Genomic DNA, 22,500 nt, shown 5'->3' with positions numbered 1-22,500 from the left:
CAGAGAAAGATCTTTAAAAAGGTGCAATATTTAATAAAAATGTCAATACATTGTTGCCACAATCAGCTGAAGACAGACGTTTTATTACAAACTCAACTACTGAGAAACCTGTGACAGCCACTCGTCTAAGGATTTACTTTGACAAACTATAATTTAAGGCGATACCCAATAGTTTGAACATCAACATTCATTTAAAGCTGGTATTTCTACACAGCTACATATTATTATATTATTTGTAGAATTGGTTTCCAGTGGTGGCTGCGTAGAATTTGATGGGGTTTTTTGTCTTATGTGAACATAAAATAAGTGTCCTTGGATAAAGTATTGGTTCCACAAAACAAGAAAATTATGTTTTATAGATTAAAATTACACAAATTTTAGGATTATTTTTGCACATTGCACATTTTATCTTTATATTGCGAACATTTGAACATTCTATTTGCATTCTCTGAATATATATTATACGTATATTATTTTATTTTGTTTATTTTGTCTCAAAGATATTCACCAGCCAAAAATCAAGTTCTGGATGGTTTCATTTGATTATGTTCTACTGATTGTATTTAGTGAAAAACAAACTTTTCCGAGGTTGAGCGCCTCGTGTGGATCGTTGAAGGCGGTGAACTCTCTGGGGCTTCCGTACAGGTTGACGAAACACGGGCCGAACGTCGGCAGGAAACCAAGACTGTCATCAACTGCAACGATACAAAACGGCAAATAGATCGTTACGAAAAAAGAATGTGAAACGGTGAAAACGAAGAAAAGACTGATTGATTGATTTATTGATTGGTGAAACTATGCGCGATTGACAAAATAGATTCAGAGAATCAGAATCAAGCCAAGATGGAAGCAGTTATGAATTGAAAGGAAAAAGGAAATTTGAATCACAAAAATGAAATAAAAACACAGAAAATGAAAGAGTGGTGTAGGAAGGATGGTTGGACGTACTGCCAGAGTGGACGGTCCGTGGGGTCAAGTCATCTGAATGCGTAAAGAGGAAGCGTGGTTCAGAATCACAGACAGATGTTCAGAGTCAGACAGAAAGGAAACGGATGTCTTTGAACGCCACGCAAACCCAAGCAAATGCACTCGACCACAACGCAGAAAAAAACCTGATGATATATATGCTGATGATTCATCATTATTCACGTGGCGTTGTCAAACGAAAGACAGAGAACAAACGGCACTTGTCACACACAGTGAGAAAAACTCATGCATGTCGTCTTCATCTGGGTCAAGACAACTGAGAGGCACTCCAGGGACCGGAGACTCTACCAACGTTCAGCACACAAACACAACCAAGTTAGTCTTCATGCCTGTCACGGAAACGTTGGCCATGCTTTGTTATGTTCACACACCACAGAAACATCTGGGGGTTCAAGACTTAGAAGAAAATCCAACTTTCAGTTCTCACTCTGGATTTCAAAAGAATTTCTAATTAAAAAATTCCAAATGGGTTTATGTGAAGGCACTCAAAACCAAAAGGTAAAATACGTAATTCATGATAAAACTGTTTCTTTATTCCAAACAGGCAGAAACCTCCGGTTCTCAAAAGAGAAGCCAATGCTGAAGTGTCTTAAAGCTGCATTCTCTCTAGTGTCCACCAGGGGGTGACTCCTCTGGTTGTATAGAAGTCTAGTCTAAAATGACTCTACTTCTCTCTTGATTTATTCCCTCAGTAAACATTGTAAACATGAGTTTATGGTCTCAATCTCAAGTTTACAGTCTTCTTCAATACAGCATGATGTTCATTTAGTACATTATGGTCCATTTAGAGTCAAACAGAAAGCAGGGGATGATTTAGGGGCGGGGCTACGTTGTGATGGACCATGCTGCCACGGCGTTGTCCGTGTTTTCGTCTTACAACGTTGACCATTTCACAATGTGTTTTCAGTTAATGAAAGTCAACTGTAACCTTTTTGGTCACCTAAAAATGTCCAGTATGGACGACGGCCAAAACCAAGATGGCAACGGCCAAAACGCAGAACTTTACACAAAGTGTAACATTTAAAATTAATCAAATTCTGTATATGTCCCAGCCCTGGCACGATCCAACGACACCTGATCGGTAAATTATAATCCAGATTACACCAGTTAGGTATAACCCAGTCCGGTTCCATCACGTTAACATCTAGTCTGCATTAGGAACCACTACACCATAGCAACAAAAAAGTGTCGAGATTACTTACCATCCAGTCAAATGTAAACTAATATATTTAAATTTTACCTTTCGATTAACGTAACCTCAGTTTGTTTTGAAGTGCAACAACGTGTCATTTTGGTGCAAACAAATCAAACCACGAACAGAAATGGACCTTTAAAAAAGGTCCGAACCAAACCAGACAAAGACCGGTTAAGTATAAACAATCCGATGCAGTCAAAACCAGCCAGTTCCAGTCTAAACCAGTCCAAACCAAACCTGTTGGGTCCAGTCCAGTCCAGAGCGGTTTTCGACTAGTTACTTACCATCGATCTCTCCACCGGGGGCGGAGATCTTAGACATGCAGAGGTGGGTGGTGCCGATGACATCATTGTGACTGGCTCTGTCCCTGAAAGGAAAGAGAAAAAGCTCTAAAAACGTGCTTTTTAAGACAAACGGTGACACAAATTAGACTTTCAAAATCTAAACTAAGTACACACACTAAGTTTAAGTCCTTATCTTCTGACTTCTGATTTTTATAAAAACAAAACAAATGAACACATGAGCTAGGATTCACCAGTCCAGAATTCTGATCCTCATCTTCTCACACATGGAGGGAAACTGGGAGGAAACAAAACAAAGCATACACCGTATAATGATGATGAGTTCATCTTGGTAGCACAATACAGTTTCATAACAACGTTTGCTGCTTGTGTCTCACCCTAATCGGCATAGCCAGGCTCTGGTTCCATTGTGGATTGGCGTTCTTCTCCAGAGTCTTAGTGCAGACCTGAAAAAGAAAACACAACGCACATTAAATTCTGCGTTCAATGTTGTGGTTTGGGACTCAGATGTTCGGCTCCAAAACGACGCACAGTTTTGCCAGCGAAGTGGATCTCCACCAGAGGGTCCACCAGGTTCTTCCTGTTGCCGTCAAACCCGAAAATCTGCCTCATCCCATCCATGAAGGCGTCGTCCACTGCAGGCAGAAGACGAGATCGAAAAATTAGAAATCTACCCGACGCATTAGTCAATGAACACACAGCGGAGACTCACTTTGCGGCAGGTCTTCAGCTCTGAAGATCCTCAGCGTGAAGGTGGCTCCTCTCAGAGACAGACCCGCCGGTCTCAGCAGGTTTCCTTCTATGTCTTCTTTGTCCTCCACACACTCGCGTTTATCAGCCTGGAGGAGACACACAGACAGACACACACACATGTTAATGTGTCCATAAAAACCTGCATTCATTAAGAGCAGGACACACACACTTGGAATATACAATAAAGACAAATTTCCACCACTTGTGCTAAACATATAAAACCATTTAAAAGACTGAACTTGTTTTTTGTTGGCTAATCTTCTTTCAACCAATCAGACTCACCGGTGGCTCGTCTCCGGCTCCCAAAACCAGCAGGCTGACCTTCAGGTAACCTTTGACCCCGGCAGAGAGGTCGTCGGGGTCACACAGCAGCAGCCATTTCCTCAAGAAGCAGTGTCCTGCAGAGAGGCGGGGCTTAAACGCTTCGAACGGACCAATCATGCACCGGGAAGAACAACTTCAACACAGGAACCAGGAAGTAAGAAGACTCTCTGCTCCTCAGTGATTCCTTTTTTTACACCAATACAACAACAAAAAACACATATATTACATATACATGTGTACTCACTGTGCTCACTGTAGACGGTGCCCACATCCAACTGTAAGAAATATCAAAATATTTTACGTGTTTTTGATTGTCACTGAGCCAGATCACAGTGCACTATATACTCAAGGGAATGTATATAAGTACATTACTCAAGTACTGTACTTAAAGACACATTTTAGGTATTGTATTTTATTTTCCTTTATACTTCTCTACTACTTCTCAGAGGTAAATATTGTACTTTTTACTCCACTACAGTTGTCTGACAGCTTTAGTTACTTTTCAGAAGACAGTAAATGACATGAAAAATGAAACTTGTACTTTAGTACTTGAGTAAGGTTTTGAATGCATGATTCTTAATTGCAGTGGAGCATTTTCACACTGTGGTATAAGTACTTTAACTTAAGTAAAATATCTGAATATGTCTTCCACCAGGAGGAAGTACTTTCTATCTTTTTGTAACAGACATTTGAAGTTGGCTCTAGAATGTCAGTTTACCTTGAATTCTCCGATCACAGCGTCAGTTCTGAGTGAGCGGGAGTCACACACCTGTCGGGCAGGTGGAGAGAGTTTAGGTGTCTGACAGTGACAGACAGGAAAATCCAAAGATCCGAGAACAAAACAACCAGACTCACGGTGATGAAGATCGGTTCATCAAACAAGTCTGACGGAGTCTCGAAGAAGTTCAGGAAGAACGTCTGTCGAGAGGAAAAACATTCAGGTTGCAGTTTGAGCGCCTAATAAAACTGCTTCCTGGTAAACCATTCAGACCTGTCTTGTTTACCTCGTCAAAGACGGGGTTGTTGCCCTTTCTGATGCGGGTCCTCTTGGTCTGCCCGGCTACCGTTACCTTGACAACGGGCTGGATGTTGATGCCCGGCAACTGTCGGCCCTCGATGACCCGCACACGAACCTGGACAGGAAGACACATGAGCCTTTTAAGTCACAGATTTGAACACGTTGTATCGTCTTCTCAAGGTTTTGTGACCTTATCTATGATATATACTGTCTCGTATTCCTTGTGTAATATCCCTAAATCACCACATGGTGGCGCTGTGAGCAATAACTAACGATGCAGCAGTAGTCTGCCTTGTATAGTTCATTGTGTCTTTGAAATTACAAATATACACCATTCCAAACTTATACTGCTACAAATGAATCACCAGCTAAATTAACCGTAAATTAACAGTATTATACATTAACATCAACTCTGTTTTAAAAGATCAGCTTTGTTTGCTTCCATTTGTATAATTTACATAAAGAAATACAACTTTATTCATGTCTTTGATGTGCCTGGAAATGATGTCAGTGTTGTTATTTATATTTCTAATAAAAACCAGACAAAAGAACCCTTTTATTTAAAAAAAAAACTGCTTGTAGGACTGATGCCCTCCATATTTCTGGACGCTCTACCTGTAGGTCCTGAGGCTTGTTGGGCAGTGCTTTCGGCTGACTGCTGGCTCCCCTCCTCCTCTTCCTCAGCCCTCCGTGGGTGTTGTAGGACGGCGGCGAGCGCTTAGGCGTCTGGGCCGGGGGGGACTCCCGGCCCGAGGGCCCCTGAGGGCCGACGATGACCATGGAGCGCCCGTCGTCGGCACCCTGGTCCTCCGGCATCTCCATCATGATCATGCTCTCCGTGTCCTCCTCCCCCAGCGTGTCCAGAGAAATCACTGCCGAGTGATGGAGAACAAGTCAAGTGGATGTAAGCAGCAGGACTGGCGGCGAGTTAAGTGACTATATTAAATGATTAAATTACTTGTGACTGTGTCCAGCTCCACGTTGGGGTTGCTGTTGTGGGGCAGAGCCTCGGGCTGAGGAGGAGGATGGAACATCGGAGAGGATCCTGGAGGAGGGATGTAGGAAACCTGCAGGGTCAGCGTGGCCTAGAGCGGGAACACAGACAGCAACAGCTTTAGTCAGTGCTGGTGATGAGTCTCATTAAGTATAGCTCATAATGAGCCCAAATCTGGTTTCCATAAACACGTCATCTGATTGATAATGAACTGCTAAAGTGATTGTCATCCCACCATTTTTTTTTCCTCTTTGGATGAGCAATTTTCAGTGCAAGTATAGTAAAAAAAAAAAAAAAAACGTCACGTCTTCATTTTACATTTAAGGAGACGTTCAAGAGACGGAGGGTTTGAACCTGCACCAAACAAAAAGAGGATTTCTTCAGCGGTGCGCTGTGTGGCGTGTTGACCAGTTTAAAGGTGTAGTCTCCTGCGGTTTCCTTCAACAGGAAAAAGCAGCTTAAGTGACTAGCTGTAGCCTTTCTGTCAGATAGCAGGGTGTGTGTGTGTGTGTGTGTGTGTGTGTGTGTGTGTGTGTGTGTGTGTGCAGCGTCTGATTCTATTCAACAGGTTTATGATCTAGAGATTATAGTATATCTTGTGTTTTTTAGTGACGCATTTATCTTTCAATATGTTGGTTTGTGTTCAATTTTTTCTTTGCTTTGTGTGATGACAAATGGCTCTAAACATCACGGAGGTAAACACAGGTGTTTTGTGTGTGTGTGTGTGTGTGTGTGTGTGTGTGTGTGTGTGTGTGTGTGTGTGTGTGTGTGTGTGTGTGTGTGTGTGTGTGTGTGTGTGGTCATCAATGAGATCCACTTTGACACTGAGAGGAAGACTTTGTTTCGGGTTCAGGAAACAAGGATGGGAAACAGAACGCTGCTTCATCTGCTGAAGGCGACTATAGGTGTGGCCCGTCATGGCGTGTGTGTGTGTGTGTGTGTGTGTGTGTGTGTGTGTGTGTGTGTGTGTGTGTGTGTGTGTGTGTGTGTGTGTGTGTGTGTGTGGCTTCTAACTACGTGAGGACAAATTTGAGACATTTTTCATCACAACAACCTCAAAAGGCTGTTTTGTTCCTTTTTCACAAGATGGGATATACAGTAAAATTGCCCTGGACACTAGTTGAATAATCCCACCACTGTGGCAAGTAAGGCTGCCTCCCATAGGACGAATACAAGAACATCTATCTTCAAATTTAATCGGATTAAAATTAAAAAAGAGAGAGAGAGAAAAGAGAGAGAGGGGAATGGTTGTTATTCTGCTCTGACTCAGGAAAGTCTCTCTCTATTTTAAGATCCAGACAGGAAACTCAGAGTGATTTATGATTTGTCATTGCTTCATGATACAATGAGACTGTAAATTAATCTGCCTGTGCTCCATTCGGTGTGTGTGTGTGTGTGTGTGTGTGTGTGTGTGTGTGTGTGTGTGTGTGTGTGTGTGTGTGTGTGTGTGTGTGTGTGTGTGTGCGTTTGCTCACCCCTGTGATGTTTCTCTTGGTGTCCAGCAGGGACAGGGTGAAGGTGGCGGCCAGGTTGGGAGAGTTGAGAACATCTCTGAGAGCCAACCGGGTTTCCCCCAGAAACCTGAACAGAACACACACACACACACACAGACACACACACACACACACACACACACACACACACACACACACACACACACACACACACACTTAAAATGTCTTCAAAAGTACTGCATTTGCTACACGAGTACTCTGACTCTGCGCTATAAACGTTGGGGTGTGGGCACATGTGCAGTATAAAAAAAAATCCTATTCCTACAATTATTAGGTGGAAATGAGCAAAACATGCACTACAAGCGTTGTATTAGAACATGCATTTGGTCCTTTGTTATGTAATAATTCAGTATCTTTTGTGGAAACAGCTGGTGGGGGAACTGAGCTGGGCATAACGTTTGTGATAAGTAATCATAAACGTTTTGTTCTGCAATAATCCAATGGGAAAAAAAATCCCATTGGCTTCTTGCCAATGGGAACCAGTGCGACGCTAACTTCCTGGTTGGCCTTCACAATGACGTCACCCCTGCACCAATCTATTAAACTGATTTATTAAACGTTTAGATAAATGTAGGCTTGAGCTGCTGACAAACGGCTCACTTCTGGTACCGCGATCCAGAGCGAAGAGGTTCACGGTCTGAACGCCCCGTGAGAAGCGGATGAATGGATCGCTGAATCAATCAACACAACAGCCGGTGAATGGGTGGAAATATGAGTGAATAAATACGAAAGACGACCACAATGAGAGGATGACCCGATTCTTTCATGCCTGACCCCCTTCCCCTCCGACCCGCTCGACATCTCGATGGAGCGGAACGGTCCCGAAATAACCATCTGAAGGGGTGCTTTGGTAAAACAAAACAAGTCTGGACCACACCCTCGCCTGTGCCCTGGGTTTGGTCCGGTCGGTCCACCGTATCTCAGTCTTATCTCAATTCCTGTACTCACACACACACACACACACACACACACACACACACACCAGTCAGTACCTGTTTCTCCCCATCTTCTCATGGTCTTTGACGACACAGTGCAGCTCTGCACCGGAGTCCAGAGGGATCCCCTTCAGATCCCATTCGAACCCCTGACGGAGACCCAGCAAACGACATCATCAGCAGACAGTGAGAGAAAACGGGAAAACTCATGACAAATACAACCGTAAAGTTCTGAGGGTCTGGGTATCGAAATAGAGACAACGGTCCTGCAAACTGCTCCAGATGTTAGCATCCAAAAATCCTGGAATATGTTCTTATAATATGTGAGTTATGTATCTGAAAGAGGTTCAGGCACAGCTTGTGAGTTCAGCCTCGTCTGGTTTGCTTCTCTATCTCACTTAGCGGAGTCATGATTCTCTGTTACATCTCTACTTGTGATTTAAGCTGAAAGATCGGGGGGTATTTTCACAATAAAAGCTCCCGCTTGCAGCTTTAATGTCAGTACAGTCCACCAGCAGCAGCAAGAAAAGCTAAAAACAGATATTAGATGGGTTTAAACAAATATTGTCGTTGTCGTAATAGCAAATAATACATTGGAGGTTGTGTACACGACGTACCTCGTTCCAAACAGGGTTGGGGTTGTTCTTGATGACCTTTGTCTTCTTCTTAGAGCCTGAAGAAAAATGGAGGAACAGGAACATTAAGAGTTAGCTTATGAAACAGACTTTGGGGTCCGATGTGTATGTTCCTATGACATTGACGTGTACGTGCATATATGTGTGTGTGTGTGTGTGTGTGTGTGTGTGTGTGTGTTATCTGTCTGTGGCTTCCTGTAACATGGAGTTCAGAGCTCTGATTTCCTTTCTGTGCGCCACTCTGGACAGGAAGTGGGACATAAGACGGACCGATACACTGCCAGGATTCACCATCGTTATCATCAAAGGAATGTGATGTGAATAATTAAGAAAAAGAGGAACAGGAGACAGATTAAGATGTTCTTTCCAGATGAAAGGAAACGGAGACAATGACTATTGTCTGATTTTTAAGAAGCTACTTATTAATGTCCAGAGATTGGACTTCGGCCATCTGCATGCTAACATGTTCACAATGATAACGCTATCATGCGTTTGGTTCTGAGGACTAAACAGAAAGGATTTTTGCAGGATTAAACCAAAAATGTTGGAAAAATGTAAAACAATTGACCTGACGATGGCGCTTGATATAAAATTAGAGGATCACCAATGTTGTTACAATTCACCTGCAGGTGAACGTGAACGTCTGAACCAATTGTAATGACAATCCATCCAATAGGTGTTGAAAGTTTTCATTCAAAACCACGAATGTGAGCCTCATGGTGTCGCCAAGAGACTTTTAAATCGTTCACGATAACTTTTCAAACAAAAACTGTGCGAGATAATAAAATCACAACCAGGAAATCTTGATTGACTCTGGGTTAGCCACACATCAGTGGTGGAGCACAAACATGACGCACTCCTTCCACTGATCCATAATTAATTAATTAATCAAAATTAACAAGAAAAAAAAAAAGCAGTTCAGGTTCACGCTGCATGTTTTCTTAAACATAAATTCTTTCTCTCATACACACACACACACACACACACACACACACATGGCTGTTTGCTTTCCTGTTTTCCCCCTCAGTCGTCACCCAATGTGAGAACACACACACACACACACACACACACACACACACACACACACACAAATTTACCTTCCCAGACACACAAACAAGTACCTACAATACACCCACTCGAATACCTACGTAAGCGTACCTCCGTTCTTGGAAGATATCTTGAAAAACACCTCCACCCTTCAACACGGGGTCAGGAGGGTACGTTATATTTGTGTGTGTGTGTGTGTGTGTGTGTGTGTGTGTGTGTGTGTGTGTGTGTGTGTGTGTGTGTGTGTCCCAAGGGCTGATATCTGAGCTAGCATCTCAGAGACAGGAAGTGGCACAGCATTAACTTCCTGGTTTTGGTTCAGCTTGGCACAATTTCTGTCATGAGCCGAGAATAGACAAAACTGTGACCCACAGTGCTGTGAATTACGTGTGGGAAAGCTAAGTTTAGACACAGGCTTTGTGTGTGTGTGTGTGTGTGTGTGTGTGTGTGTGTGTGTGTGTGTGTGTGTGTGTGTGTGTGTGTTACCTGTGTGTGTGCTGATGTGTGTGAGTTCAAAAAGTACAAATATTGAGAGATTTGGTGGCTGTTTCCCACGTTTAACAAGACATTTTCTTATTGTGTATTGAAAGTTTAGCTTGGTTCCCAGACTATAATCACTGCCACATCTGAAATGTTAGCAAGGAATCCGGTGTGAACTACTGATCCATTCAGAGCCTTTGTCGGGACTAAAGTTAACAACTTTATCAAAATGAATCAGAGTCAGACAGATACGTACGGTACGCTAGCATTCACATTGTTTATAACCTTATTATTAGCTTAGTTTGGTAACCTTCGTCACGGCTTTATGCTAACAGCTGAGTGGCCGTTTCCATTTAAAAAAACGGAAAACAACCAGGCGGTAACCTCCGGTTTTGAAAAGTGAGCCTTAAACCTGCATTCTCTCTAATGTCCATCAGGGGGCAACTCCTCTGGTTGTATAGAAGTCTAGTCTAAAATGACACTACTTCTCTCTTGATTTATACCCTCAGTAAACATTGTAAACATGAGTTTATGGTCTCAATCTCTAGTTTACAGTCTTCTTCAACCTGTGTGCGTTATCTAACACGTCAAATGTCTTGAACACATAAGAGACTGCAGTGTGTGAGTGTGTCTCCAGGCTATAATTGGTAGAGGACCAGGATGAGGCAGCGGGGCTGCCAGTTTGTTTTTTTCTGGTTTTGACGGAGAACAACACTTATTGTTCCAATAACAACGCTTTTGCAGGAAATCCTGCCTTCAGTACACAAACACGAGCACATGTTCTCACATTTAATCACATATTCACATGCTGCTAAACCTTCGCCTGCAGACAAAAGGCCACAAACATGATGTAAATAAAAAAGGACAATCATAGCATCTCTGTAATAAGGCAACATCATCTCAAGACACCCCATCTTTCCATCCAAAAACATGATGCACAAATGATTTTAAAGATTGCAGTTTGTCAGATCATATTTCTCTCTCTGTCTTTTCTCTCTCCTCCCACAGCTTCCTTGCTTTTTTAATATCATCTGTAATTTCTATAAATGGACATGGTATCTGATTTCTGGAGAGGAAGGGACTCTCTTTCTCTCTCTCTCTCTCTCTCTCTCTCTCTCTCTCTCTCTCTCTCTCTCTCTCTCTCTCTCTCTCTCTCTGTCTCTGTGTGTGTGTCTGCTCAAAAGTTGTTGCAACCCAGAAACACTTGACAATTCATTACTTTCCCATTAAACCTTATATAGTGCCAACTACAAGAACAAATTAAGCCTATTTATGGTAATCTCCAGACCACCCTTACATCACAAGTCATTTTCTGCATTTTTCTAAAGTGTCATCTGATTGCAATGAACGTTCTATCATCTGCTGCATGCCATCCCGTCTGCTAAAAACACAGGGGGCAAGCCCAAGTCAAGCCTCAAGTCTTTTAGAGGAAAGTCCAAGTCAAGTCTCAAGTCTTTTAGAGGAAAGTCCAAGTCAAGTCTAAAGCCTTTTAGAGGGAAGTCCGAGTCAAGTCTCAAGTCTTTTAGAGGAAAGTCCAAGTCAAGTCTAAAGCCTTTTAGAGGGAAGTCCGAGTCAAGTCTAAAGTCTTTAAGAGGGAAGTCCGAGTCAAGTCTAAAGTATTTTAGAGGGAAGTCCAAGTCAAGTCTAAAGTATTTTAGAGGGAAATCCAAGTCAAGTCTAAAGTCTTTAAGAGGGAAGTCCGAGTCAAGTCTAAAGTATTTTAGACGGAAGTCCAAGTCAAGTCTAAAGCCTTTTAGAGAAAAGTCTGAGTCAAGTCTAAAGTATTTTAGAGGGAAGTCCAAGTCAAGTCTAAAGTCTTTAAGAGGGAAGTCCGAGTCAAGTCTAAAGTCTTTAAGAGGGAAGTCCAAGTCAAGTCTGAAGTATTTGAGCTAGAGTCCAAGTCAAGTCTGAAGTCTTTGAGCTAGAGTCCAAGTCAAGTCTGAAGTATTTGAGCTAGAGTCCAAGTCAAGTCTGAAGTATTTGAGCTAGAGTCCAAGTCAAGTCTCAAGTCTTTGAGGAGAACGTCCAAGTGCATTTAGCTGATAATACTTCTGCACTTTTACATAAGTAAAATGTTTAATTCAGGAGTTTTACTTGTAATGTAGTATATTCAGACTGTGGTATATTATTATTTATGTGAAAGGGTCTGAGTACTTCTTCCACCACTGCCTGAGTGTGATGGCACCAGGAAACAGTGTCAGGACAAAGGCAGGAAGTCAACAGCAGAGCTCACCTCATCAAGAAGGCACTGACACTGACTCGTGGAAAGTACAAACAACAAACTGATGGAAAACAACGGCCAGGTAGCCAAGTCACCTTCACGCGTGCCATTTGGCATTCCGCCGGGAGTCTTATTTTTCTGTTAAATACTCTTTAGTGACAACATAATGGATCCTCTCAAATGCTGAGTGTTAAAGGACAGATGCATTTTTAAAGAGTAGACTATACAAGGCTGAGACGTGCTTCAGTCGGACGTTTACAGCTTGTCTCCTATAGCAAGCTTGAACTGGCAGATTCCTCAAGTTTAGATTCTGTTCCTGCAATTTGTCTTAAAATGGTTTTATTATCTTTTGATAAAATGGAAAAATTTGCAGTGCATAAGTAGCCTGCAGTGATAGAGTTCATATTTCCTTGGACAAAGATGGGAAAAATTCAATTTGAAGGCTTGAAAATTCGTAAATGAAGGCTTGAGACTTGAGTTGGACACGAGTGCTTCTAGACTTGACATTTGACTTGCGAGCAAGTCTCAGGTTTTGACCTGGAACAGATAAGACAGCTTCAGTCAGAAACGTCTTCACTTACAAGTTATCTTTCCCTCAAGGTCCTGAAGCTGGGCTTGAGATAAGGCTTGACTAAGTCTCGTCTTAAAGTACTCGAGACTTCAGCCCTGCAACTAAAAGCCACTACAGTTACATTTTTATTGAAGGTGTCAACTGGAGGGCAGCATCTTCTGCACACTAAGATTCCACTATTATTCTGAATATGACAATATTCCATGTTTGATACGGGTCACGTAAACAGCAGTCCGTTTGGGTATTCCCAATTATACCCAATGTAGCATTTTCTAAATGTGGTTTTAGGAGAGCTAGAGACATGTATACGCCGCATTTGGAATATGCTTCTCAACTGTTTGTCTTTTTTACTGCAGTTTGCGACCAGCTCTGAAGTTTTGTACACAAACCAACCAGCACAAAACATGCAGAACATTGACTGCAACGGTGACACCACGGGAGCAACACAACTGCAATTAGAAGGAGGGAAAATTCAGTTATTTAAAGCACATAGCTGTAGGACATAAGTCATGGGGATGTTTTACATTAATTAGAGTCTGCACTGCTGCATGAAAACGGGAATATCATTGGAATATTAGCCATGTTAACAGCTAAGAAGGACTATTGTCTTTTTTTTTACAGAATAAAGGCAAGACACGGAATATCTCGCGCATCGGCCAACGAGTTTACGATGCAATCTTACCACCGATCCCCTGAACTTCCCATGATCCTCTTACCTCTGAAGGTGACACTAGCCAGAGGGTCAGGGTGTCTCAGGTTGTTGGCTCGCTGCAGAACGCAACGTAACATGGCTGACACCTACGGCAGAGTCTTGAAAACCAAAGAACTCGCTCGGGAAGCGAGGGATTTGCGTCTGTTTAGTGACGGGTGATTCAGTTCACCAGGTGAGAAGGGATCCAGGGCCGGATGTCACGGTTGCTTACATGTCCCCGGGAGCTTCAATGGAGATAATGACAACCGAGATCCAGGGCCAAAACTAACAAACCAAAGACCAAGTGGTGGAGAAGAAAAGAGAAAAAGAAAGAAAGAAAAAGAAAGAAAACCTCCTAGTGAAGAAAAGAGAGAGAAATAAAGATATCCACAGCTTGGCTTCCACTAAGTCAAATACAACTCTAGGGCTCTTCTAAAAGATTGTCAGTAATTTAAGTCCTTGTTTGGCAAAATTAAAGTCCCAGCCTCTCAAAAACATGGTGAAAAAAATCCTAATTATCCAAAGATTGTTTTCCAGCTACAGCTACAAAATAAAAGCTCTTTTCCCCAAGGGTAGACGTTGCCTTCACAGAGCCAGCTTCTTTCTCTTCGTGACTCCCTCTAACCCAGTCATGACGTGAAAGAGAGGACACAGGCGAGCACACACCTCACATCCAGAGGAAATCTCAACATTTCCTGTTCTCTTTTCCTCTCTTGTCTCCTAGTTGTGTCCTTATCTTGCCCACATCTTTGCCAGTACATTCTCGACTGTACCGCCCTGTCATTAAATCCCTGTAATCTCTGTTTGTACAGGATTTATTTCAATCTGGTGTTTTCAGTAAACTGTCAAAACCTCTAAAAAGCCCCCCCCCCCCAAAAAAAAATATCATGAATTTCTAATCCCATTCTTGTGGAGTCTGTTACAACTGTTGTACAACCGGCGTTGCAATTGATCTATTAGCTCAGGGAAACAGGATTACACACTCAACCTGGACATCAAATTGAAGGGAAATTGAATTTTATAAAGACCTGTCACTGATCGTCTCTTGGGTTTTATTTATGAATAATTATGAATACAGAACTTCAAAATCAGGAGCCAAAGAGGAGGGGTCAATGAGGCCACACACAGTGCACACGGATGCACGAACAACAACACGTGCACAATGAGAGAGCGCCACCTGCAGACCAAACCAGGGCGCACACACTCACGCTGTCTGCACAGAATATTTGATATATTCATAAAGGGTGCATGATGATAAAAAAAAGATTTTCAGGAGGACAATTCAACATATTTAAAGCCTATTTATCATTATTTCTATTTTAACAATGTATGAAATAACAGTTCCCTTCGACACCAATGAGCATCGTAGCATCTTTTAGCTCATTGGTTTTGTTTAAGGCTTTTGGTTAAGTTTCACAGGCAGCAAAACCAACTGTAGGCTACCTGCTCCGCACCAAACAGACACAGTTAGAGACCATAACTGGTGAACAAAGTGGAGCATTTAGCAGCTAAAGAGACAAATATTACCCTTAGAGAGAGTGAATAATGGATTCATATGCATCAGGTGGATGCAAACACATCTCCAAATATGAGAATATAAGTGTCTGCTGGATGTGTTAATAGGAAACTGAAGTATAAAGACCACATAACCCCCCCCCCCCCCCCCCCCCCCCCCCCCGCCCCACAGTGTGGGTGGAAGAGTAAAACAGAAACCAGTGTCACATCCAGGTGAATGCTGTGGGAAACGAGAAGTCAATGTTGATTTATTTGTCACGTATCTTCCAAACTTAAGTAATGGCGTTCAACCCAAACCACGACCTTTTCCTCAACCTAAACAAAGTCGTTCTTGACAGGGTAGAGGCTGTTAAAGAACAAGATTTAGACCGTCAATAAAACTCTTCTCTCCTAGAGGTAGCAGGTTTGAAGACAGCGACGGGCATGAAGAGGCAACGTCAGGATGGAGTAAAGGAAGCAAACTACATTCAGAGGCAACCGAACAATGAACGACTTCTCCTTTAAGTGTAGTGAGCTCTGAATGGCAGAAATGATGCAGCAGTTTTTAAAAGCAGACACAGCGTTCAGAGGCAGCGTTCAGGTTCAAACTGATCAGATATCAGATGTCAGCCTGGAGTGTTCTCAATGAGTTGCCGTTATTTCAATCGAGCAATAAAGAGTGAAAGGAAACAGGGAGAGAAGGAGAGGAGTCGACATGTAATAAAAGGTAGCTGGATTTGAAGTTTTTCCAATTTAAGCAAATTTCGAGAAGGTACAGTATGTAAGCTTTAGCCTTGTGAATGGAGCTTCAATGAGAGACTTATTTGAGGGATAATCTAAGAAAAGATGTGCAGTTATTGAAATATAAAACACAACGCAGAGGGCTAATTACGCATATCTCAGGATAAACCATGATAATGGAAATGTTTTCTGATATGACGAGTGACCTGAGTGTAAAAACACTGGTACCATATACAACCTTTAAATAATCAGTTATATCAGCTCAGCTATTCATAAAATGTACTGATTCACTTTGTTCCATCCCAAATGTTTGCGCGTGTGTGTGTGTGTGTGTTTATGTGTGTGTGTGTGTGTGTGTGTGTGTGTGTGTGTGTGTGTGTGTAGACACACTGCAGGCACTGCCCTATATTACACAGGGAAACTTTTGTGCAGCAAAATAGACAAAGTGTCATGAGTTCATGATACACTTGCTGTTGGTTAGAAACCTCAACTCTTCTTTACACACATTCTGCGCTCTACTGTTGTACTCTACTGTTGTACTCTACTGTTGCACTCTACTGTTGTACTCTACTGTTGTACTCTACTGTTGCACTCTACTGTTGTACTCTACTGTTGCACTTTACTGTTGCACTCTACTGTTGTACTCTACTGTTGCACTCTACTGTTGCAGCGTACTGTTGCACTCTATTGTTGTAGTCTACTGTTGTACTCTACTGTTACACTCTACTGTTGCACTCTACTGTTGTACTCTACTGTTGCACTCTACTGTTACACTCTACTGTTGTAGTATACTGTTGTACTCTACTGTTGTACTCTAATGTAGTACTCTACAGTTGTACTCTAATGTAGTACTCTACAGTTGTACTCTAATGTAGTACTCTACTGTTGTACTCTACTGTAGTACTCTACAGTTGTACTCTAATGTAGTACTCTACTGTTGTACTCTACTGTAGTACTCTACAGTTGTACTCTACTGTAGTACTCTACAGTTGTACTCTAATGTAGTACTCTACTGTTGTACTCTAATGTAGTACTCTACAGTTGTACTCTAATGTAGTACTCTACTGTTGTACTCTACTGTAGTACTCTACAGTTGTACTCTAATGTAGTACTCTACTGTTGTACTCTACTGTAGTACTCTACAGTTGTACTCTAATGTAGTACTCTACTGTTGTACTCTACTGTAGTACTCTACAGTTGTACTCTAATGTAGTACTCTACTGTTGTACTCTACTGTAGTCTAACTGGAATACAGATAAAGAGGAGATAAACATAAAGACAGAGACTAAAAGTTCACTTGAACAACTAACTGACTCACATACAAAGTCACGTAAACGACAACCACACGCTATACCTGAACCTAAGTGGTTCTGTTGCCTGAATCTAACTTCCTGTTAAAACCGAAGTCTCTTTTAAAAAGACTCTGCATGTAATGAGCGTATATATTGACACACACTGTCACTGAGAAGTGCAAAAGTTAAGCTGGAGGGGTAAGTGGAACAACGTAGTCTAAAACCAAAGTATTGAACAAATACAAACTTTGACCAGCTGGTGGATTGACCAACACTGACAGCCAAAGAGCCGCGCTGCTAAATGTCTACCAACCCTGGCTATTGATAACCAAGAGCATGAGAGACGGAGCGCCCCAGAGGATGAACTTCTGTTGAAAGAATGGAGTTAAATATAAACACATCCATGCTTAACATGGAGACGCACACACATCCCCTCATAACACTGCACCTTCTGTTTCACTTCAGTAAAAGTACTTGTACCACACTACTGCTGTTATATAGTCTATCATTGGAGTATTGTTAATCATGCAGGATATTATTTTGAACTATTAGCTAATGATCATTTTTCATTATTGATTAATCTTCTGAATATTTTCCCCATCAATTGATTGATTGTTTGGCTAGTGAAAATAGTGAAAATAGTGAGAAATAGTGAGAAATGGAACAATTACCCAGAGCAAAAAAGTGAAAATTGTCAACATGATTAAAAGCAGCAAATCTTCATATTTGAGAAGCTGGAAGCATCACATTGTTAGTCAATTATGGACTTATTGTTTCGGTTCTACAAAAAGGTTATGTAATAAAAAGTACAATATTTCCTAATGAATTGTCGTGGAGTAGAAGATGGCGTGAAAGGAAAATACTGAAGTACCTAAAATGTACTTAGTTTCACCCCTTCACCTCTCTTTCTCCTTCTTCTTCTCCTTCTTCTTCTTCTTCTTCTTCTTCTATCCTTGTCTCTCTCTGCGCCCCACCCCTAACCAGGCTGGAAGCCATGAAAGACGACCGGTGGACACTTTCCCATTATAACCTCAGCTGTTAGAGAGCGGAGGTGTGGTTGAGTGTTTAGATCAATACTGTGCCATCCTAGACTTAAGCATTACACACTCTGTGTACTTGAACTTTATCCATTGTTGTTCCCTCTCACTCTCACTCTCACTCACACCATCCCTACCTTCATAGGTGACGGTGCAGTAGGAATCGCTGACGTCGTCGTCCGGCGTTTGCAGACGCTCTGCACACAGTATAAACACACGCAGCATGCCTCACACACACACACACACACACACACACACATACAGTAGAGTTCTGTCAAATACCCCAGACAGACAAAGTGAGGTCCATATATGGGCGTCAGTATATCCAGAAGATATCGTCAAAATGAGAGAGAGAGATGGGGAAAGCAGACGAGAGACTCATAGAGGACGAATAGGGACTGAGAGACCAGAGCTGCAGCCCTCAGCTGTCTCGCTCGACCCCCTTCTGTCTCTCTCTCTCTCTCTCTCTCTCTCTCTCTCTCTCTCTCTCTCTCTCACACACACAGAGAGAGCAAGCATGGTGCACTAGCTGACTCATGCACACACACACACACTGTCCTTTCAATCACAACCGGTTTAAAGGGCCAGCAAAAAACACACACACACACACACACACACACACACACACACACACACACACACACACACACACAGACATTGGCCTTTATTTTTCGGGTCACACATGCCCGCACACAATCAACAATCCAAACTCTGCCAACTTAAACCAACACACGTGGGGGGGGGGGGGGGGGCGCACACAAACACACACACACACACACACACACACACACACACACACACACACACACACACAGACAAAGGGTAAGAGTGTGTCGGGGACAATGTGCTTGTTGGTGCAGATTTTTTGCAGTGAGAGAGAAAGCAGACAATGATGCAAGACAAGAGGGTACAGTGTTATCTCAAAGGGGTTTTATGGGAAAATATGAATGAATGAATCAGCAGTGAGAGCCGACTGGAGGGCGTTTGTTGTAGGTTCGTCGTGACATTTGGTTTTGTGTGAAATCGCTCACAAATTGATTAACGTACTTTTTTTTTTGTCCGAAATAGGGTCCCATGGCGGTCCACCGGAAGTATAACCGGTAAGGGGAAAGTTGACCTGGGGCTCTGCAGGGTTCCAGGTTCTCAACTGGTATTAGACCACATAGCGAAAATGGGCTATAAATATAATAAAAATAATGTAATGGCTATTTGTGAGTTCTAACTAGAGAATAAGTTCACAGAGTCGAGTCAAAAGACGTATTTGGACCATCGACTCCTGTCTCATAATTGCCTGCAATTTGTTCTTCTATTGTTGGACAGTGGAGGTTAAATACAGGTGGATGATGCAGCAAAGTTATTGAGCTACACAAAGGCCAAATTTTGGTATGTTCACCGCTAATATGTTGTGTCATCAAATACAATTTCAGACGATGCAAAACACGTTAACACGATGGACAGATGACACTAAACTGTATAAATAAAAAGGTCAAGCCGTTCGAAGAACTTAAATCAGGATGAATTTTGTTGGGATGAAACAGAAAATGAAATGTATTTGTGTGGGCGAAGGGTTACTGAAACCTATGGGGACCCACAAACACAACCAAATCCGGAACTTAAAGAGGCTTCATGTGACTGAGACTTTCGTATGAACAAAGGTAATAACAAAGTGTGTGACACACAAAGGCATTCTAGGAATTTTATTGGTCAATCTCATGTGACTTTTGGGTTTGAGCCAGTTCCTCTTCATTTTCACACCGATCAAAGCAAAAGAGAAACCAACGCGAGGAGATAAAATGATTTGATGGGTAGATGAGATATATGGTTCAGTGTGTTCAGTAACAGGGGCAGACTGTGAGCAGACGTAGGGGGAGGGGGCATTTCTGTTGCCCCTCTATTTATAGTGTGACCCACTGGGCTTCAGTCATGTCATCTGCATATTTAAGGAGTGTGCGTGTGCTTACGGAAAAGTATGATAACTTCGCTTCGCTGTGGGTGGGGGAGATAAAAATAAGAAAGTGGCCCCGATTGTGTTCCAGATTTATATTTTCACTTTTAAATGTTAATTTAAGCTGCGTGGACTGAAATGGCACCCAGGACATTTTTTTTTGCATTGTATGTTTCTGCAAAGTGACGTAGTAAATCAAGCAACCGTTATTTAAACTGGCATGGTATGAAACTAACCTTGTATGAAAAAGGAATCAAAGCACGGAGGTCCACAAAAGGAGGGAGGGCCAAACAAACACAGGACTTTCACACAGGAGACCGCTGATCGTGTCCCATATGAAACCAAAAGACCAACTGTCAAAATCAAATATATTAACCAATTATATTAGTTATTAGTAATTATATATCAGTTTTCAAATTTAAGTGGATGGATTATAAATAATACATAGAAATACATAAATAAATGTTCTTCTCATTACAAGCAAAATAAGGGCTGGATTAAAGAATAACTGACATAACAGAAAGCTTTTGAAAAATGTGCGTCATAATAGCAGACCACCTCAAGGTGTCACTCAGAGAGAACCAGGACATTCTGATGTAGCGTTTCAAAATTAAAGCCCTTCAAAATCGCATGCATGAGCTAACTTCAAATCACATTCATGAGACAATTTGTCTAATTTCAGATTAAATTTTAGAGAAAAGGGTGCATACTTACAAAATCATTTCAGCTCAGGTTAATAGCAGACCACCTCAAGGTTTCACTCAGAGAGAACCAGGACATTCTGATGTAGCGTTTCAAAATTAAAGCCCTTCAAAATCGCATGCATGAGCTAACTTCAAATCACATTCATGAGACAATTTGTCTAATTTCAGATTAAATTTTAGAGGAAATGGTGCATAGTTACAAAATCATTTCACCTCAGGTTAATAGCAGACCACCTCAAGGTTTCACTCAGAGAGAACCAGGACATTCTGATGTAGCGTTTCAAAATGAAAGCTCTTCAAAATCGCATACATGAGACAATTTGTCTAAAAATGTAATAATTCTCAATTATCTATCGATTTTAGGTCCTGAGTCCGGATACAACGGCGTCTGGGTCCGGATCTGGACCACGGTCCGCCTATTAGTGACCCCTGGTCTAGACATTAGCTTGTGAAGGGATAGACGAAACACTGCTAAGGGTGAGAATAAAGACTGTATAAACAAGTACCTTCCTCTGGACTTCTTTCTCTATTCCTATCGTCCCCTACTTGGCGAGGTGCGAGATCCACATTTGCAGATGTGAAGCGTTTACCTCCAACATCAAAATGACACTGCCTGCATTAGAACAGCTTCTTCCATCATATCAATTAGATGTTATTGATCCTATAAACGCTCTTCTCCGGAGAGGCCGGTGTTATCGAATTTCCTCTCAAATGACTTCAGAGCTGATGGGAGAAAAAAAAAAAAAAAAACAACCTACAGCTGTGAAAAACACAAGAGCGGTACTTAGTTGTTCAATTCAAAAGGTTTTGTCTCTACTGAATGTGATACTCCCACTTATCTTGTCGTTGATAGAGGAGAACCAAGTTTATTTGAATTATTAATGATTGAATTATTTATTTGAATATGTCTGTAATGACCTTTTGTTTCATTGGTACCCATCCATATTGTTGGTGTTTGTTGAGCAATATATTCCAATATGCCCTGCAGAAATGTGTCTTTTTCTGGTAACAGAGTATATTTAGAGAGCGGTATTAGTACTTTTACTTTAGTAAAGGATCTGAATACTTCCTCCACCTGACCATTTTTGGTCATTTTGGTTCATATATTTGATCCTCTTGTGTCACAGAATGGACCACTGCAATGACTTATATACAAAGACATTTTTGGGGTATTTAGCCTACCCTCATTGATATACATGGGGTGGCCTGTTAGTATAATGCAATACAACTCAACAAACTCCTTCAAAATGATCATACAGTTGTCTCAACAGCTTCTTCAATATGGTAAACGGACGTCCTGCAGATTCAGTAAGACACTGAACTTTTTACTATAAGGCTGCCTCTGCAACGTATCCTCACGCAACGGTTTGTATGATATCCTACCAAAAGTTATCTCAAAATGTTATAAAATATAATAATGTAATACGATGATATATTTCACTACTGTGTGCAACAGAAAAGTACCGTTATTAAGCACACATTCTCCATCAGTCCCATTGCTTCCTGTGTTTTTCTTTCCCATGAACATGAATGTGACAATATTCCATTGATAGAAACTCTGAAAGCTTAAACTCAGTTTGATCTGGACAAACAGCGCCCTCTGTCTGTTCTGTGCCGTAC

The 22,500-nt window shown here is 41.7% G+C and overlaps 2 protein-coding genes across 10 annotated transcripts in view; both read right to left on the bottom strand.

Annotated features, from left to right (window-relative positions):
• The window catches only part of dysf (dysferlin, limb girdle muscular dystrophy 2B (autosomal recessive)), a 73,669-nt gene extending 55,041 nt beyond the window's left edge, over window positions 1-18,628 (bottom strand). For 4 of the 9 annotated variants that reach the window (XM_068728309.1, XM_068728315.1, XM_068728314.1 and 1 more), the window contains exons 1-18: window positions 18,369-18,628; window positions 8,640-8,695; window positions 8,080-8,171; window positions 7,049-7,154; window positions 5,538-5,664; window positions 5,195-5,451; window positions 4,566-4,694; window positions 4,417-4,479; window positions 4,280-4,330; window positions 3,806-3,836; window positions 3,520-3,635; window positions 3,197-3,323; window positions 3,016-3,119; window positions 2,862-2,930; window positions 2,718-2,761; window positions 2,467-2,549; window positions 949-981; window positions 580-695 (exon numbers count right to left, since the gene is read on the bottom strand). In XM_068728309.1, the coding sequence (XP_068584410.1) occupies window positions 580-695; window positions 949-981; window positions 2,467-2,549; window positions 2,718-2,761; window positions 2,862-2,930; window positions 3,016-3,119; window positions 3,197-3,323; window positions 3,520-3,635; window positions 3,806-3,836; window positions 4,280-4,330; window positions 4,417-4,479; window positions 4,566-4,694; window positions 5,195-5,451; window positions 5,538-5,664; window positions 7,049-7,154; window positions 8,080-8,171; window positions 8,640-8,695; window positions 18,369-18,456 (1,692 nt within the window). In that variant the 5' untranslated portion in view covers window positions 18,457-18,628. Of the gene's footprint in view, window positions 1-579; window positions 696-948; window positions 982-2,466; window positions 2,550-2,717; window positions 2,762-2,861; window positions 2,931-3,015; window positions 3,120-3,196; window positions 3,324-3,519; window positions 3,636-3,805; window positions 3,837-4,279; window positions 4,331-4,416; window positions 4,480-4,565; window positions 4,695-5,194; window positions 5,452-5,537; window positions 5,665-7,048; window positions 7,155-8,079; window positions 8,172-8,639; window positions 8,696-13,692; window positions 14,262-18,368 lie in introns of those variants that run through there. The other 5 variants (XM_068728312.1, XM_068728318.1, XM_068728317.1 and 2 more) reach the window with 3 other exon arrangements.
• A 2,913-nt stretch (window positions 18,629-21,541) lies between these two features.
• LOC137885855 (serine/arginine repetitive matrix protein 2-like) overlaps window positions 21,542-22,500 on the bottom strand; it is a 15,665-nt gene continuing 14,706 nt past the window's right edge. The window contains exon 20 of the mRNA XM_068728159.1: window positions 21,542-21,603. Within this exon, the coding sequence (XP_068584260.1) occupies window positions 21,542-21,603 (62 nt within the window). The remainder of the gene's footprint in view (window positions 21,604-22,500) is intronic.

The sequence above is a fragment of the Cebidichthys violaceus genome, unplaced genomic scaffold (assembly GCF_023349555.1).
Source record: "Cebidichthys violaceus isolate CVI_PGR_0920_01 unplaced genomic scaffold, fCebVio1.0.p SCAF_41, whole genome shotgun sequence".
Lineage (NCBI taxonomy): Eukaryota > Metazoa > Chordata > Actinopteri > Perciformes > Stichaeidae > Cebidichthys > Cebidichthys violaceus.
This window is presented reverse-complemented; position numbering and strand designations above follow the sequence as displayed.